The sequence below is a fragment of the Onychomys torridus genome, chromosome 19 (genome assembly GCF_903995425.1).
Source record: "Onychomys torridus chromosome 19, mOncTor1.1, whole genome shotgun sequence".
In the NCBI taxonomy this organism is placed as follows: Eukaryota; Metazoa; Chordata; class Mammalia; order Rodentia; family Cricetidae; genus Onychomys; species Onychomys torridus.
Window position 1 is genome coordinate 30277521 of NC_050461.1, and position 17190 is coordinate 30294710.

Below are 17190 nucleotides of genomic sequence, written 5' to 3' on the forward strand. Positions count from 1 at the left end.
ATATTCTGACACTCAACAAGAATAAAACATGTCTTATAAACTGAAAGTAAATGTTTAACGCAGGAGGCAAGGAATCATGTCCAAGAACAATCCAGGGAACAAAATGCATGTGAGGTAAGGGACCTCTGCCTTTTTTCCTGGAGCCTTTCTCCCAGTTCCCCCAAGGCCTCGTGTACCATAAATCAATTCTTTTGACTGTGTTCTGACAGAGCAGCACATCATTTATGATGGGGAACTTGACATATGATAGACATAGTTCAGTGGTAACATGGGGGAGGCTGCCTACTGGATGCTGTCGAGAAAACTGGTAGAGTTAAGGGGTAATGTAGTTGGAAGATTTAAACAATCTTAAAAAAAAAATGGAGGGTTGGGGATTTAGCTCAGTGGTTGAGCTCTTGACTAGCAAGCGCAAGGCCCTGGGTTCAATCCTCAGCTCAAGAAAAAAAAAATGGAGGTGGTTAAAAAAGAAGTCAATGCGAACACTAAGGGTCAAACTTACATCTTTCTGATAGGCACATAATGCACCCCTGAACAGTTTTTTTTCTCCTTTTCTTTTAACTTTGGGGAAGGTTCTAAATTGGCCATACTGGCTTTGACCTAGTTATAGTCCAGGCAGGCTCTGAACCTGTGATCCCCCTGCTTCATCCTCCCAAATAGCTGAGATTACAGGCCATCACCAAGAGGCCTAAAGAAAGATAAAATTTAAATAAAATAGAAGAAAATGTAGAGGTAGACACTTGTGATCCAGAGAACAGGTCAAACTTGAACTCCCAAAGCTTATTGTGCAAAATGACCCAGCTGCCTCTTTGTAAATTATTTGAATGATAGTATACACAGAGCTATCTGATTCTTAACAGATTAAGAAAAGTGGCTTTTAATCTCAGCATTCTGGAGGAGTGAGTGAGTCCTGTGAATTCCAGCACAGCCAGAGCTGTCACACAGAGAAACCTTGTCTTGACAAAAAAAAAAAAAAAAAAAAAAAAAAAGTGATTTACAATGTCAGCATCGTTCTTGGCTATATAAAGAAGACGACATCTGGGTGTGGTGCTAACACCAGGATTCAAGGGGCTGAGGTAGGAGAGCCAAGAGTTCCAGGGAAGCTTGGAGTATACACGGAGATTCTGTCTCAAACAAATCAACTTAAAAAATCTGTAAGTATATATTTAGATTATATTAGTAAAACACAGGAAATAAAGAAAATACATTTGGGAAGAAGGTATCAAAATGGCTCTGAGAGACTTTGGCATCTTGATTTATTCATTCAGTAAGTATAGTACATTTATTCAACCAATAAAGTCAGTATTTATCTCATATTGGACTATTCTAAGTATCGAAGGTAAAAGGTGAAGAATCTTTGCCTTGAGGTATTAAAATTCTCTTGGGTGTTTTTGTCTTCATAAAGATTAAAAAATACTTCTGCTGTGTGGGTTTTCTTTTTAAAATCATAATCATGTAATTTTATAGCTGGTAGTATTTCTTCTGGATTCACACTTTTTAAAATATTTATTTAGTCTTGGGGGTGGGTTATGCATGTACTACATCACTGATGTGGAGGTCAGAGGTCAGCTTGCAGGAATTGATTCTCTCCTTCCACCATATGGGATCTGAGGGTCAAACTCGGGTCACCAGCTGGCTATCTCATCTGACCTAGATCCGTATTTTTACACCTTGACAAACAACGTCTCAGGGGAACCCGCTGATGCTGTGGGTGCTTACATTAGAAGCCAGCACCTAGGTGGATCCAGATTGCCCAACGTTGGATTTCTATTCTTCTGCAACCTGCGTGAGAATGGCAGCCTCCCACAATGCAGTTTCTTCCTCAGTAAAGCAACAATCAGAATGATATTCAGCCTCAAGTTGGTTTAAAGATGAAATGAAATACCATTATCTAGAACAGCACTTGGCCAAGGACAAAAACTCAAGTTAGCTGCTTTGCTTCCTCTAGCTTGGTCGTATCATGATTGCAAAAATGAGGTTTTCCCTCAACACTGTATTTCAAAACTGGAACTGTTTTGGGTCATCCGTGAAATAACGGTGAAATGTCTTCCTGTAAATAACCCCCAAGAAAGCAAGCCACATGCTTTCCCAGACAGCGTAACCTGGTGCACGTGAAATGTGTCTCACAGATTAGCTGTTTTCCGCAGCACTTGAAGCCTTGACTCAGGATGCTCCATGGGAGGGTGATCAGAGACCCCATTACTGTTCTAGGCTCACCTTGCCAGCCCTCAGTGGCCTTAAATCCTGGGAAAGGTGAGTGCCCTGCCCTCAGTTTGCACAGGCTAGGAACCTAGTACTTCACATGCAGTTATGAAACCGCACATAATCGTCAATTGTCTAAGGAAAGATTAATGTCATCCAGCTGGCTTTTCCGAAGGGGTGTGAACTACAAGGATGAAGAATGAATGCTCACTTAACTAGAGACCTGAGAGGCTCGCGGGAACGGGGTGACTCTACCGATGGGGAGTTTCTGTTGACTCTGTCATTCTTCCACTCAGTGGGTGGAGCCAGTTGCTGGATAAACAGATCCAGCCCAGTTATAAGGGGGAAAAAAAAAAGATGTGCCCTCTGTCTTTTAGAGTTACAGCTGGTGGCAAGCAGCTGGACAGCACCGGTGCAGCAGAAGGAATCCTGGGAGAGCATGAGCTCCAAGCCGAAGCCCATAGGAATTATCGGAGCGCCGTTCTCCAAGGGGCAGGTGAGTGTGAGCCTGGCTTTGAGTGACTGGAACTGGTTGGGAAATGTTTCATTTTAACGCTTGCCAGGCATTGCCATCTGGCTGTAAGTTTCTCAGCACCATCTGGCCCCCTGGTGTGTGCACTCGAGTCTTCTCGCCACTGTGTGGCATGGCATACCTGGGGACTTAAACCCACTTCCTCTTTTGGCCCCTGCCAAAGTCTGTTTCATTTAAATCTGTGTCGTGCCAATGTTTTGAGCAAATTCATCTGGGTGGAGATCACCTGAACCTGCACTCTGGCTTCCTCCACGATGGCTGTGGCTCATGATGTTTTCTGAGTATGGAGTGAGATATTGTGAGAGAACACAGCGGTCTGGCTGTGTAATTCACACCTAGAAAAAGGTAACGGGTTGGTGGCAGCCTTCAGACTTGTTTTAATTTGGATGGCATAAATAGCAGAGCTCTTGCGAGTTTGTGAAGAATTTGTGTTATTTTGAGCTTGAATGATCTTATGGCTATTAGTCCATAGGCAAGGGCAACCCTTTACATCTCTCTTTGAGGAGAGAGCAAGTACAAAATACTTCAAGTTGGCACCCCTGTCAGGACGAACGGATCCGTAAGTCTCCAGTTGCTCAGACCACCTAAGTGTGAATCACAGACGTCAGGAATGCCTAAATGGGCATTGCTCCTCCGTCCCCCACGCTCCTTCCCCTCCCCACTTGGATACACTCGTTCGGCTCATTATAATGAGATAACAGAATGCCTTAGACTCCAACATGGTCTGTGTTTAAAAAGGAGTAGGGGGAAGTCCATGTCACACAAGAGAGTCAGTGGATTGTAACTCCTTTGTTTTTAAATGGGTCCTCCTGGCTTTTAGAATCTAGACCACCTGTAGCCTTTTTAATTGTAAAGCCTCAAGGTACATGCTGGCCTTTCTTCTTCTTCTTCTTCTTTTAACCAATACAAATTGTGAGAGGTCAGAGGTTGGAGGCCCAGATTGTATTTGGTATCAGTAAACAGCCCTTCACTGTCCCTGGAAACCCCCGCCAAAGAGCTCTCCCAGAACACCAGAACATGGGAGTATTTATTGACACACTGACACATGTTCCCTTTAAAGGGCACAATATGGATCCAGGAAAATGGCTCAGGGGTTAAGAGTACTTGCTACTCTTTGGGAAGACCAGAGTTCAGTTCCCAGCACCCATATCAGGTGGCTCACAGTTGCCTGTAACTCAAGCTCCAGGGTATCCAATCAATACCCTCTTCTGGCCTCTGTGAGAACTACTGCTAGCCCCCCCCACCACACACACACACACCATACACAAATAATGAAGAAAACCTTTAAAAACTCCATAGTATGCTCATCTGTTCTTTTGTTTTTAAGGATTTTACTTTTTTTAAAAAAAATTGTGTGTATATTAGTTCATCTCTGTAAGAGCAGTATGCATTCTTAATCACTGGGCCATCTCTCCAGTCCTACATCTACTTTTGGAATGGTTTTATAAAATAGACTTGAAAATGACAAAGAAATAAAAGGGAGGGAGGGAGTCAAACATCAGAGGAAGGAAGGAAGAAGGGAGGAAGGGAGGAAGGAAGGAAAGAAGGAAGGGAGGAAGGAAGGAAGGAAGGGAGGGAGGAAGGAAGGAGAGAGAGGGGGAGGAAGGGAGGGAAGGAGGAAGGAAGGGAGGGAGGGAGGAAGGAAGGGATGGAGGGAGGGAGGGAGGGAGGGAGGGAGGGAGGAAGGAAGGAAGGAAGGAAGACATACCTTGGCCTCTGGGCTTAGGCAGAGAGCTGACCATCATGGTCAAGGCCGTTCTAGGAGACAATATGTTAAAACACCATCTGCTGCACAGTCCAAGCCTCAGTAACTCTCCTCTGTCAGAGATTCTCCTTAATCATGAGTGTGATTCGGCAGCTCATTGTCTCGAGATTGTAAGGACAGAGACAGATTTTCCTGAAGTAAGCCATGTATCAGAGGGCAAAGCTGCCAGCATATACGTGCAGTTGGCCTGCCTAAATGCAGCAGAAGTTTGACTCACTGGCAAAAAGGAGGTTAGAAGGAAGATGGTTAGAAGTTTGAGCCTGAGAAAGAGCCTCATTATGTGCCTCACCTCATTCCAAGACAGTGAACAAAGAATGAGGTAGGTAGGTATTATTTTCATCGTATGACTGAGTTAATTAAGGTTTGCCGTGGTTCTCAGCCTTCCTAATGATGTGACCCTTTAATGCGGTTCCTCATGTTGTGATGACCCCCAACCACAAAATTATTCCATTGCTACTTCATAATTTTAATTTTGCCAGTGTTATGAGTTATAAAGTAAATATCTGATATGCGTTAAGATATATCAAAGAGATCCAACTGTTGACAACCGCTGGCTTAGAGCGATCTGCTGGTTTATTCGTAGACATGGAATCTTCAGTGTGTGCTTCCAGACAGGATTGTTTGCTTCCAAAGCTTGTGCCCTGGTCTACACTGATGCTGATTTCGAAGGCTCAGCTCTGTAGCAAATCTTTGCTTGTGGCCAGTTAGGGGCTGGGTGCAACACTTTCAACAGTCAAAGCGATTTTCACAGTGGGCAAAGAAGCCAAGCAATGAGCATACAGTAATCATGACAAGTAGTTTTAATCAAATAAATAAAATGGAATGCTAGGAAATGTCATTGTGAGAGGCTAGGGATGTGGTTGATAGAGGGTATGCAAGCTCACAAGACCAAAGCCCCCAACACCACATAAACAGTATAGTGATACACCTTTGTAATCCCCAAACCCAGGAGGTGGAGGCATGCGGATTTGAAGTTCAAGGTTATCCTTAGCTATGTAGTGAGTTTGAAGCTAGCCTGGGCTACATGAGAACAAGTATTAACAAGACAAAACAAACTCCAGTCATTCCTACTATTCCTACGGATAGACCCACTGACAGTCATAGCAAATTCAGTGTCCACTGAGTGGTCTCTACAGGGTTTGTTCTGATGCCTGAAAAGGAGAAGGTAAAAACGGGGAGCCATATTAAGTTGCAGTTTGGGTACCACCTATATGTCAGATCTCCACTGCAACACACAGAACCCCTTGGATAAAAACATCTAGGTTGAAATCTGACAAGAAGAGCCAAGAGCATGAAACTATAAGTTAATAGAACCCAAGATGAGTATAGTTAGGAATAATCCTCCAGGGCTGGGAAGACAGCCAACCTTGCTGTATAAGCATGAGAACTTGAGTTTGTCTTAAAAACAAAACAAGGCCGGATGGTGGTGGTGCACGCTTTTAATCCCAGGACTTCGGAGGCAGAGGCAGGCAGCTCTCTGTGAGTTCAAGGCCAGCTTGGTCTACAAAGTGAGTTCCAGGAAAGGTGCAAAGCTACACAGAGACACCCTGTCTCAAAAAAACCAAAACCAAAACCAAAACAAAAACCAACCAACCAACAAACAAACAAAAAAACCACAAAACAACAAAACACCTGGAAATGGTGGTATATATCTATAATCCCAGGGCTGGGGAGGTAGAGAGAGTTGGAACTTTGGCTCACTAGCTAGCCAGTCCAGCCTACTTGTGTGTTCTAGGCTAGTGAGTGACAACACCTCCCCTACACACACACACACACACACACACACACACACACACACACACACACACAGAGAGAGAGAGAGAGAGAGAGAGAGAGAGAGAGAGAGAGAGAGGCATTTATTACAAAGCTGGACAGAGTCTGCCCAATTGAAAAAAATTTTTTGAGATGGGGTTTCACTATGTAGCATTAGCTAGCACATGGAGCTAACTCTCTCTCTTTCTATGTACACACGCATACACTCACATATGTATTCATATAAGTACACACACACATAACACATAAAACTATGGAGCTAAAGCAGGGTGGTCTAGATCACCCCTGTCTCATTCTCCCAAGATGTGAGATTAAAGACATGCACCATTACATCTGGTGGAATGGCATCTCAAGTTTGTCTTCCAGTGTGCACACACACAAACAATGCACAAACACATGTACATTCATGTGTGCATGTACACACACACACACACACACACGCACACGCACACAAACACAAACACGCACACGCACACATATACACATAAAGAATACTGCACTATGCAGCCCCCAAACGGAGAAGATTTTAAATACTCTTATTACAGAGAAATGATCAAAGTTTAAGGTACTGGATCTGTTAACCTAAGTTGATATTACCAGTGTCTACATGGATACGAACCTCATGTTAAACTTCACAAATATATATACACATATTATAACTCAGTTAACAAATGAGTTATAAAGGAGCACAACCATGTTAGGAAGAGAATTCGGGGTCCCTGGTGGCCAGCCATGGAAATTTGACACCAGGATTTCCCTAGCACCTGGGGAAGATCATCTGTCATTTGACCAGAGACGAAGTATTTGCTTAGTTTAGGGTTACAGTTCCAATCCTTAGGATAAACACATGTGACTTTTGACACCAATCTCCTGGCCAAGATCACTTTTTGTGTGTCTTCAAATTAAAAAAAAAAAAAAATGTATCTTAAAGCATTTGAAACAAAGATCAGAAAGATACAGAAAGGATTTATTTCTTTAGACTTTCATCAGCCATGAGACTAGGGGGGAAATTTTCCAAAGAGAAAGATAGTTAGCTTTCTGGATGTTAACTCAGCAAGGTAGGATTTCTCATCTCAGGTTTAAACAGGTCAGAATTTGAATTCCTATGCTGGCCTTTGTGGTTTCAGGTCTTGGGTGGCAATTTTTGCCTGGTTTCTCCTCCAAGAGTCCTAAATTAACCTCCACTTATCAGTTGGGGTACTTTATTGTTTTTATAATTGTTATTATTAGTACTGCTGTTATTCATTTAGGTACAGGTCTTGTATATTGACTTGCATGTAGGTTTTGTTTGTTTTTTTTTTTTTTTTCCAGAGCTGAGGACCGAACCCAGGGCCTTGCACTTGCTAGGCAAGCTCTCTACCACTGAGCTAAATCCCCAACCCGCATGTAGGTCTTTTGGGGCCATACTCTTCCCCTGCTTATGCCTTTGCCCTAGATTTCCCCTAGGTAGCAAAGTTTCTCCATCACCCTGTCACCTTTCCTGACCATCTACCAGTGTTGCAAGACCGAGCCCAAAGATCACCTGTGACAGGCAGCATTCATGGCACACCCTGTTCCAGACTCAATTAGAAGCATCCTGTTTTTGTATCAGTACTGAAAGAACCACGCGTGTGCAAAAGTTGCGTCTGAATGTCCAAACTTAGTGGTTTTATGCGCTGGCAAGAGGAAAGCGTGCTTTGGAATTCTAAGACCAACTTGCCAAGCTAGTTCTGCCACTTGTCTGTCTGTATTTGCCAGGGCGACCACGACTTTGTGGTTCTAGTCTCTTCTTTTTGGTGTAGGTGCAATTCACCCCACATTACTGTGAAGATTAGGTGAGAAAATGTAAGGTCGTGTGGATCCTTGGGAGCTCAAAACTTGCTGGTTAATGATTCAATCGATGAAGTAAGGGGGAAGTTTTTCTTGTGGGCACTGGAGAGTCGCGGTCATGACTGAAGCACTGTACTTTTTGCTCTGTTCAGCCTCGAGGAGGGGTAGAAAAAGGCCCCGCGGCATTGAGGAACGCTGGTCTGGTGGAGAAGCTTAAAGAGACAGGTAATCTTAAAGTTGAAAGATGATCGGGTAATGTCCTCATCACCCTGAAGGAAGGACAGGCTTCTAAGAAGGGTGGGTGTGTCCGCAGTGGTACTTATATTACTGAATCGAGGTATTTTTTAAAATCATTAGAACCATGTCCTCCGAAAGAAGCAGGGCCTGGGAAGGATGCCCAGTAGACATGGCTGGTGGAATATTCTCATTTCCTTACTTGGTTTGGTCTTTCTGGCCAAACTGTTGCACAAAAGAATGTATAAGAAAGATCGTTTGGGTGGATGATAGGGGGTTGGGGGGGAACTGAAAATGAAAAAATAAAAGCTGCAAAAGCTGGGCGGTGGTGGCGCACGCCTTTAATTCCAGCACTCGGGAGGCAGAGCCAAGTGGATCTCTGTGAGTTCAAGGCCAGCATGGGCTACTGAGTGAGTTCCAGGAAAGGCGCAAAACTACACAGAGAAACCCTGTCTTGAAAAACCAAAAAGAAAAAAAAAAAGCTGCAAGAAATACACCTTACTATTGCAAGAGAATCCCTACCTTGTGAAAACAAAATGAAACACCAATAATAACAGAAGCAGTAACAGCGTCTAGTGTGCATGTGTGTGGGCATACATGTGGTGAAGTGCTGGTGAGGGGCAGAGACTGGAACCTGTATGTATGTCCAGTGAAAATGTAAAACGACACAGGCCATCTAGAAAGCAGCTTGACGGTTTTGTCAGCATGTAAGACTGGAGCTTGAATGAGTAACAGCAGGGTAATAATAAAAAAATGAAAAGATAAAGTACTGCAACTGGATAATGGGTAAAATAAAGTGGTATATCCAGGGAACGAGACGGTATTCAGCTAAAGAAAGGCTCAGACTGCTAGACAGACAAGGGCATGGATGGGTCCCGGCAACAGTAGGTTACATGAGAGAGGCTGGACATGAGTGACCACAAGACCCCATTGGGGTGAGGCTCTAGGAAGACAGAAAGATAGCTAAAGAAAGTAATCAGTGATCGTTGGGAGTTGGGGCAGACACGGCCTACAGAGGAACGGGAAGTGTTAGCATGATGGTGATTACAGGATTACAGGTACCATTGGCTATACACTTAGAATGATTGAGTTGTAGTGGATAGGCATTTCATAAAGCTGGAAATGAACGTGAGGATGTGAATGAAGATAGAGCATGAAGGAGTATAGAGGGAGGGAGAGAGGGAAGGAGGGAGGGAGGGAGGGAAGGAGAGAGAGAGGGAGGGGAGGTAAGTCACTCATTGGAGAACAGAAAGCCCAAATAGATTGCTTGTCCTTAGTTAAGTAGAATAAACTGACCACATATTATATCAGGTGAAATTCCTCGAATCTGTTGATAATTTTAGATTTAGATATATACAGAGATGTAATAATACTTCAGCAACGACTGGTTCAGAACACTAATCAGATTCCACACCACAGTGCACAGGATGCTCTCCAGCTTAGAAACTCATGTCAGGGCTTTTATGACTGAAAGCACAGCCAGGTCCTTAGGAACACTGGATTCCTTGCTTCTTCTTCTTCTTCTTCTTCTTCTTCTTCTTCTTCTTCTTCTTCTTCTTCTTCTTCTTCTTCTTCTTCTTCTTTTTCTTCTTTAATGTGAAAAAGTATAACAACAAAGTCTGTACTTTCTGAACCCTCTGATCTGGGACGTTTGGTGCTGAACACACACAACATTTACATTTTCAGCACATAGGCAGGTGAGGTAGGGGAAGAAGCTGGCTGGGGGTTTCAGTGGGTGACAGCATGGGTAGGAGACCAGGATCCTTGAAGCAGGGTCAGAAACATAGAAAATGCTACTGTATATTACTACTATATGTTAACTACTTCTGACATATTTTATCTGGGACATATTTAAAAATTAAATGTGCTTAGCACAGAAAGCTAGACAGCACTTAACACACATGTATACATACACACATGCATGTGGGGAGTAGGGGGTGGGGGCTGGGGCACAGAACAAGATGATGTTCCCTATTGGATCAAGACCACAAAGTGATTGTTGTCATTTTCCCAGCATCCAGTCCCCGCGGACTGATTCAGGAAACAGGGAGGCCCTGGTACACGGCAGCCATCGCAGTGAGATAATGGCTGGAGGGCTGGTTTGCAATCTGTTTCCATTCAGTAACACTCGACTTTTAATTGCAGAGTGTGACGTGAAAGACTATGGGGACCTGGCCTTTGGTGATGTCCCTAATGACAGCTCCTTTCAAATTGTGAAGAACCCAAGATCTGTGGGAAAGGCCAACGAGCAGCTGGCTGGTGTGGTGGCAGAGGCCCAGAAGAACGGAAGAGTCAGTGTGGTGCTGGGTGGAGACCACAGGTCTTGTGAACTGGCTATATTCCTGGGGGTTGGGCGCAGGTGGCATAAGGGGACCCACGATGGGAAAATACAGACAAGAAAGCACTGAAGTATAGTTTGGAGTTTTCGCCTTTAGGGACATTGTACAGGTTCATTTATTATGGAAACATAGACCGGGCTCTATTTGAAAGCTTAAAATATCTTTATCCATTACAACAGGAAATAATGTCAATTGTGCATTTCAGCATAGCCTGAAATTTTATAGTGATTAGCTACTGGGGAAAGTCATAGTTTATTTGACTTGATTATTGATGAATAGACACACTTTATTTAGGTGAACAACTTAGAAATACATGCTTTGCATTATAAAAGTACTATAAGAGTTTTCAAAGGACACATGTGAGTTCGTGATCAGTTTAACAATTATTTTTGTGTCACTTCTCACGTTCTGTTCTAAATCAACAGTCTGAATCTCCTTATGTTTCTACTTAGTATGCACAAAAGTATTATTTTTGCCTCTTGAGTAATTTTTCACCTTGGAATGACACCACTCTGACTGTGAGTGTGTGTGTGTATATCTACATCTATGTCTACATCTATATCTATCTATCATATGTCTATCTATCTATCTGTCTATCTATCTATCAATCAATCATCTATCATCTGTATCTATATATATATATATATCATCTATCTATCTATCTATCTATATATCTATCTATCTATCTATCTATCTATCTACCATATTGTCAGATACGTAGTTTTACATTTTCACTGAAACATATCAGTTTTGTGCCTAGAGCCAGTTTGCCGTCTTCACTCAGGGATCAGGTCCTGGGGAGGCCTGACAGGTTGAGGAATGAGAACATTCCTGCTGCTCTTGAAGCAAGAGCAGCCTCCTTTGCTGCCCCCCAGTTCCCTGCTGGCACCTGCAAGCAGGGCTCCTACGGCAAGGCTGCAGTTTAGACAGGGCTTGCTTCCCTTTCCTTTCTAAGTGGGAACATTGGAAGTGGAAACGTTAACAATGCAGATGGTCTAAAGGCATGAGACTTAAAAGCAACAGGAGGCATCAAGCCACATGAAATAAGCAATACCTGGACATGAAGGAACGGAATTTTCCACTTTGAGACTATGGATGCTCATGAATCGGAGTGGTATTTACATGCTTACAGGTGTGATGACACAGGCATCCTATGTCTGGCCTAGTGTTAATACTTCTGTGCAAGTATCCCTTAGCTCTCCCATTCTGGCCTCATGAGGAGCCAGGAGGATTCTGGGATGGGCTTTTATGTCTCGGGACCCGATGAGAACGGGGCTCTGCATGAAGAGAGTAGGCAGCTAAAGTAGCTGAGGACTGACTGGACAGACAGACACTGGCTGTAGGGGACAGAGGTACTTCCTAGTGATTCTCCCTGATTATAAAAGTGCTCGCTTTTGAGAAAAAAAAATGAAAGATTGCTATAATTGAACACAGAATCAAGTACTTAACAAGAGAGAGTCCAGAAAAGGAGCCAGTTCAATCCTGAGAACTAAAGAGTGTCCATATCTTTCTTAGTGATGTTACCAAGGTAACTAGCCGGCGACAGCTACCCCTTCTCTATTGTTACAGTGGGTTAACCAGCACCCTTATGGTCTATGCAGAAGCTAAATAGACTTAAAGAATACTCCAGTAGGCACAGTATGAGAGCTAACAATATGATGCATGTGATGACATTGTAAACTTGATGTTCACACAAACTCTCCCTCCTCCCCCAAGTATGGCAGTTGGAAGCATCTCTGGCCATGCCAGGGTCCACCCTGACCTATGTGTCATCTGGGTGGATGCGCACACTGATATCAACACTCCGCTGACAACCAGCTCTGGGAATTTGCATGGACAACCTGTGTCCTTCCTCCTGAAGGAACTAAAGGGAAAGGTAAGAGGCTCCTTAGCTGATACAAAAGAACTCTGTAGTAGCTGGGGAGGCAGAAGCAAACAGGAGAGTCTTCCCTGACTTTTATTCTTGGTCTTCTCTGTAGTAAATAAGCAAAAAGCAAGTTGGTAAAGGTAGTAAGGCTCCTACTGGACACTTTGCAGACTGATTCTATCCGGAGCTGTCCCTTGGTGTCCATGAGGGATTGGCCCCATGACCTCATCGATAAAGACCACATACTTTAGACCAGCTCCAGATCACTTATAATGCCAAACACAATATAAATGCTATGAAGAGTTCCAATTATGGGCTGGAAAGATGGCTCAGAGGTTAAGAGCACTGCTTGGTCTTCCAAGGGTCCTGAGTTCAATTCCCAGCAACCACATAATGGCTCACAACCATCTGTAATGAGATCTGGTGCCCTCTTCTGACCTGCAGGGATATGTGCAGACAGAACACTGTATACATAATAAATAAATGAATCTTTAAAAAAAAAAAAAAGAGTTCCAATTGCACTGTCTAGGGGGAAAGTTTGTATATGTTCAATGAAGACCAAAACTAGTACCGGTTTAACCACATCTTCAATCCGTGGCTGGTGAAAACATGGGTGGAGAGGGTTGACTGCTTTCTCTTTGGATTCTTTTTTTTTTTTTTTTTTTTTTTGCAGGGGGTGGGGGGTGAGGCCGAGTTTCTCTGTGTAACACCAGAACTTGTTTTGTAGACCAGGCTGGCTTCAAACTCAGAGATCTACCTGCCTCTGCCTCCCCAGTGCTGGGATTAAAAGTGTGTGCCACCACACCTGGCCCCTTTGGATTCTTAAATTACCCTTTTGAGGTAGATCAACAGACCAACCCTTTCTAAACAGGTCTGTAGAGATTCAGAGGGCAAACAACTTGCCCAGAGTCATGCCAAGTTATTGTGAGGCAAGGGCAAGCAGGTCTCCTGGCTCCTACCTCTTCTAACTACATCACAGATTCTTCCTTTTACCAAGTAACCCCTCCATATCAGAGCCTACACAAAAGAGCAGCGTTGCCACGCAGATTACAATAATTTTCTTTTTTTCAATAGAGTCTTGCTAGGTGGTTGAGGCTGGCCTGGAACTTTCTGCCTGCCTTCTGAGTGCTAAGACAGGAGTGTGCCGCACCAAGCCTTGGGCCACCATGGCTTCCAATGGCTTCAGATCTTGAGAAGCACTTACCTGAACAAGAGGAAGACTCCGTTCCATTCCTGAGAAACTTCTTTAATGTTCTGGATTAAGTCCTTTTGAGAAAGGGAAGTAAAGATGGAAGCTTTTCAAGTCATGGAGGCACACATTTCTCAGTATTAGTGTTCCTGGGAGGAATCTGAGCATTGCAGAAATGGGGAATGGAGCATGGAACTACCAACAAGAGCCCAGGGTAGGGTTAGGCCACAGGGCAAAGAAAGCTGTTGAGGTCAAAGCCATCAAGAGTATACAAGGGGAGGCAGGTATCATTCCTCATCTCACACTGTTTTAAAATCACTCCTAAATTTATACTGTTAGATATATGCGATCCAGTGTGCTCAACATTAAATGCAGATCTGTTCTAAATGGAAACCCTGTTGTTTTTAGTTCCCTGAAGTACCAGGATTCTCCTGGGTGACTCCCTGTATATCTGCCAAGGATATCGTGTACATTGGCTTGCGAGATGTAGACCCCGGGGAACAGTAAGTTTATTCCATGTTCTTTTATATTCTAGGTATGCTTTACTGGTCAGTCTGTAAGAGAAGGTTATTTTAAATTGTCACTATGTATACTACGTATGTGTGTATACAACTACATAAGCACATGCACTTATATTCACTTACATAGGTATTATTCAGGCAATTTATAATGATTTACTCTTAAAACACAACTATGTGCATATCTAACACCATTCCCAGGACTTATTTTTAATGTATCTTATTATAGTAATCTTTCCACCAAAGGCAACATAAGAAAAATCAACCTTATTAACTGTAAATGAACTTAAATCTGTTCTTTTATAGCTATATTATAAAAACTCTGGGAATTAAGTACTTCTCAATGACTGAAGTGGATAAACTGGGAATCGGCAAGGTGATGGAAGAGACATTCAGCTATCTTCTGGGAAGGTATGATGCTTCTGTGTGTAACCAAGGTTTTCTACTGACATTCTTATCAACAAAGGCTGTTAATAAAGTTTAGGTAAAATCATGGGATTTTCATAGGTTATTTTTATAAAGGAGGATAAGCCCTATATTTATTTGATTACTGATTGCTAAACCACCACTTTAATAGAAGGCCTTTCTTATCTCTTAAAAGAAAGAAAAGGCCCATTCACCTGAGTTTTGATGTTGATGGACTGGACCCAGCGTTCACACCATCTACAGGCACACCTGTTGTGGGAGGCCTATCCTACAGAGAAGGTATCTACATCACAGAAGAAATTTACAAGACAGGTAGGTAAAAGAGGCAATAAAGAAACAGCTCAATACTTGGCTAGTGTGTAAGTGGGCCTCTCTGATTTTTTTTTTCCTTTTTTTTCTTTGAGACAAGGTTTCTCTGTGTAGTTTTGGTGCCTGTCCTGGATCTCACACTGTAGACCAGGCTGGCCTTAAACTCAAAGATCTACCTGGCTCTGCCTCCCGAGTGCTGGGATTAAAGGCGTGCGCCACTGCTCCCAGCCCTCTCTAATTTAAAAGCAAGCTCGTTGATTCTCCCAGAGCTTTAAAATCAGTTTGTCACAGATTTTAAAATGTCGGTTACTTTTATCAACGATATCAATACTATTTTTTTTCTTTTTCTTTTTTTCTTTTTTGCTGTAGGACTCCTCTCAGGACTAGATATCATGGAAGTAAACCCAACTCTGGGGAAGTCACCAGAAGATGTGACTCGTACAGTGAACACGGCAGTAGCATTGACCTTGTCTTGCTTTGGGACTGCTCGGGAGGGTAATCATAAACCAGGGATTGACTACCTTAACCCACCTAAGTAAATGTGGACACATCACATGAAAATCAGCTGATCCATGATAGCAAATAGAATAGACCTAAGCAATAGTTCTCCTAAGAGTTCATTCATTCCTTTGGGATTTCTTCTCCCAGTAAGTATTCCACCACTTCTTTTATGGTATTAAACTCAGGGTGTGGAAATTCAAACAACTATGAAATTAGGAGGTATGTATTCCTAATTTTTGCATAAGTTATCTTTAAAAAGCAGTATAAATTGATTTCCAATTAAAAATGCTCCATCATTTAAAATGCACATCCCTGTAAGTGCCAACTCACTAAAGTGGGCCTTATGGTAGTTGGAGACACAAGGTGTCCAAAGGGAGGTAGCCGTGTCCACGTTGTTCAAAGATGTGATTTTTGTAATAAACTCATTATAAAATTCTGTTGTCTGCATCTTTTCAAATACATGCACCATATCATGTGTGTACCACACCACATACATACATACCTCACACACACACTCTTCTTAGAATCACTGTAAAGATTCCTACAAGGCATAGAAACACTCATCCCTAAAACAATGTAAAATTCTGAAGCCATTAAAAGTTGGTTTGTCGGGTTGGGGATTTAGCTCAGTGGTAGAAGAGCTAGGCCCTGGGTTTGATCCTCAACTCAAAAAAAAAGTTGGTTTGTCTTACCTGTAAAATGGATAATCACAGGCTTAGACACTCTCTAAGTTCACTGATAGTAGATGACCATTTCTTTTTCTAAGCAAACATAACATTGGTATTTTAAGCATGACTGTTGTGCAGGTACCCATGAAGAAGGGATTCACAAATATCTATGCAGGGACCAGAGAAACCACTGGTTTCTTTGTTTTTCCCAGAGCTACTAATACATCTTAGGAGTCCACCTAATGTCCCCTAGGCTTCGGGAAGCCCAGCCTCCCATCACTGCTGCTGTAGCAAGTTGATTAGCTAAAACTCTTAAGTGTTCTGAAAACTCACCTCGGCGCTGAAATAAGCAGAGGGAAGAGGAAAGACGAATGGAAATGAAGTGTAATTGTCAGAACAAGAGCAGCTGTGCGCGTGCCCTCACCTAAACTTCTGTAGCAACTACAGGGAGGCTGTAATGAAGCTGGCTCCGCAAGGGGACTTTATTGTTTTAGCAGCTGCATGTAAGTAAGGCTTGATCGTCTGATTTTTCCTATGGACTCCTAGAGTTTAAGCCTCATTTCTGCCTCTATAGCCTCTGAAGTAAATTTTATTGAATTAATTTTAGACCTTTAAAATACCGTGTATGATAGAGTGACCACATGTAGCTATTTACATTAAAGCTGAAGAAAAATGCACAATTCAGCTCCCGGTGTTGAATGCTTGCTAGCCACACACAGCTATAAACTACTGTACCACACAGCAGAGGCAGTGTGTTTATCACTGGGGTCATGCTGGGCAGAGTCACAGTTAGTCACTGAAAAGAAGCACCCAGGCCCATATTTTAAGATACAATAATGTAGTGATTTTCTTCCCCCAGCTATGAATCCAAAGTTTCTGTCTTCTATTAATGTCTCTGATTACTCTAAAATGCCATTCAGAGAAAAAGTCCTATTTCTGTTTTTTAAGCTAGAGAGGGAAAACTGAATCTTTAACAAATTGATTAGTATGCATATGCCTTTGAGAAAGTGGTAAGACTGCATTTCATTCTCTTGTTCAGTATCAAATATATAAGAATTATA

At 42.7% G+C, this 17190-nt stretch overlaps 1 protein-coding gene across 3 annotated transcripts; it reads left to right on the forward strand.

The window, feature by feature from the left end:
* Positions 1 to 2556: 2556 nt before the first annotated feature.
* Positions 2557 to 15543, forward strand: Arg1 (arginase 1). Of its 3 annotated transcripts, XM_036169180.1 has the most exons (9): positions 2639 to 2695; positions 8231 to 8303; positions 8876 to 8882; positions 10435 to 10632; positions 12368 to 12527; positions 14116 to 14210; positions 14532 to 14636; positions 14827 to 14963; positions 15330 to 15543. In XM_036169180.1, exons 1-9 carry the CDS (start codon positions 2639 to 2641, stop codon positions 15497 to 15499), a joined length of 1002 nt encoding a protein of 333 aa, XP_036025073.1. In that variant the 3' UTR covers positions 15500 to 15543. The 3 variants fall into 3 exon arrangements, with proteins under 3 accessions (XP_036025071.1, XP_036025073.1, XP_036025074.1); XM_036169178.1 differs by lacking the exon at positions 8876 to 8882 and having other exon boundaries at positions 2557 to 2695; positions 10458 to 10632; XM_036169181.1 differs by lacking the exons at positions 8876 to 8882; positions 12368 to 12527; positions 14116 to 14210 and having other exon boundaries at positions 10458 to 10632.
* The last annotated feature ends 1647 nt before the right edge of the window (positions 15544 to 17190 follow it).

Excerpts from the sequence above, each read along its gene's own strand:
- Arg1 (XM_036169180.1), top strand. The coding sequence starts at position 2,639 with ATGAGCTCCAAGCCGAAGCCCATAGGAATTATCGGAGCGCCGTTCTCC. Across the intron at positions 10,633-12,367 it reads GTGCTGGGTGGAGACCACAG|TATGGCAGTTGGAAGCATCT; the intron begins GTCTTGTGAACT and ends TCCTCCCCCAAG. Across the intron at positions 14,964-15,329 it reads AGAAGAAATTTACAAGACAG|GACTCCTCTCAGGACTAGAT; the intron begins GTAGGTAAAAGA and ends TTTTTGCTGTAG.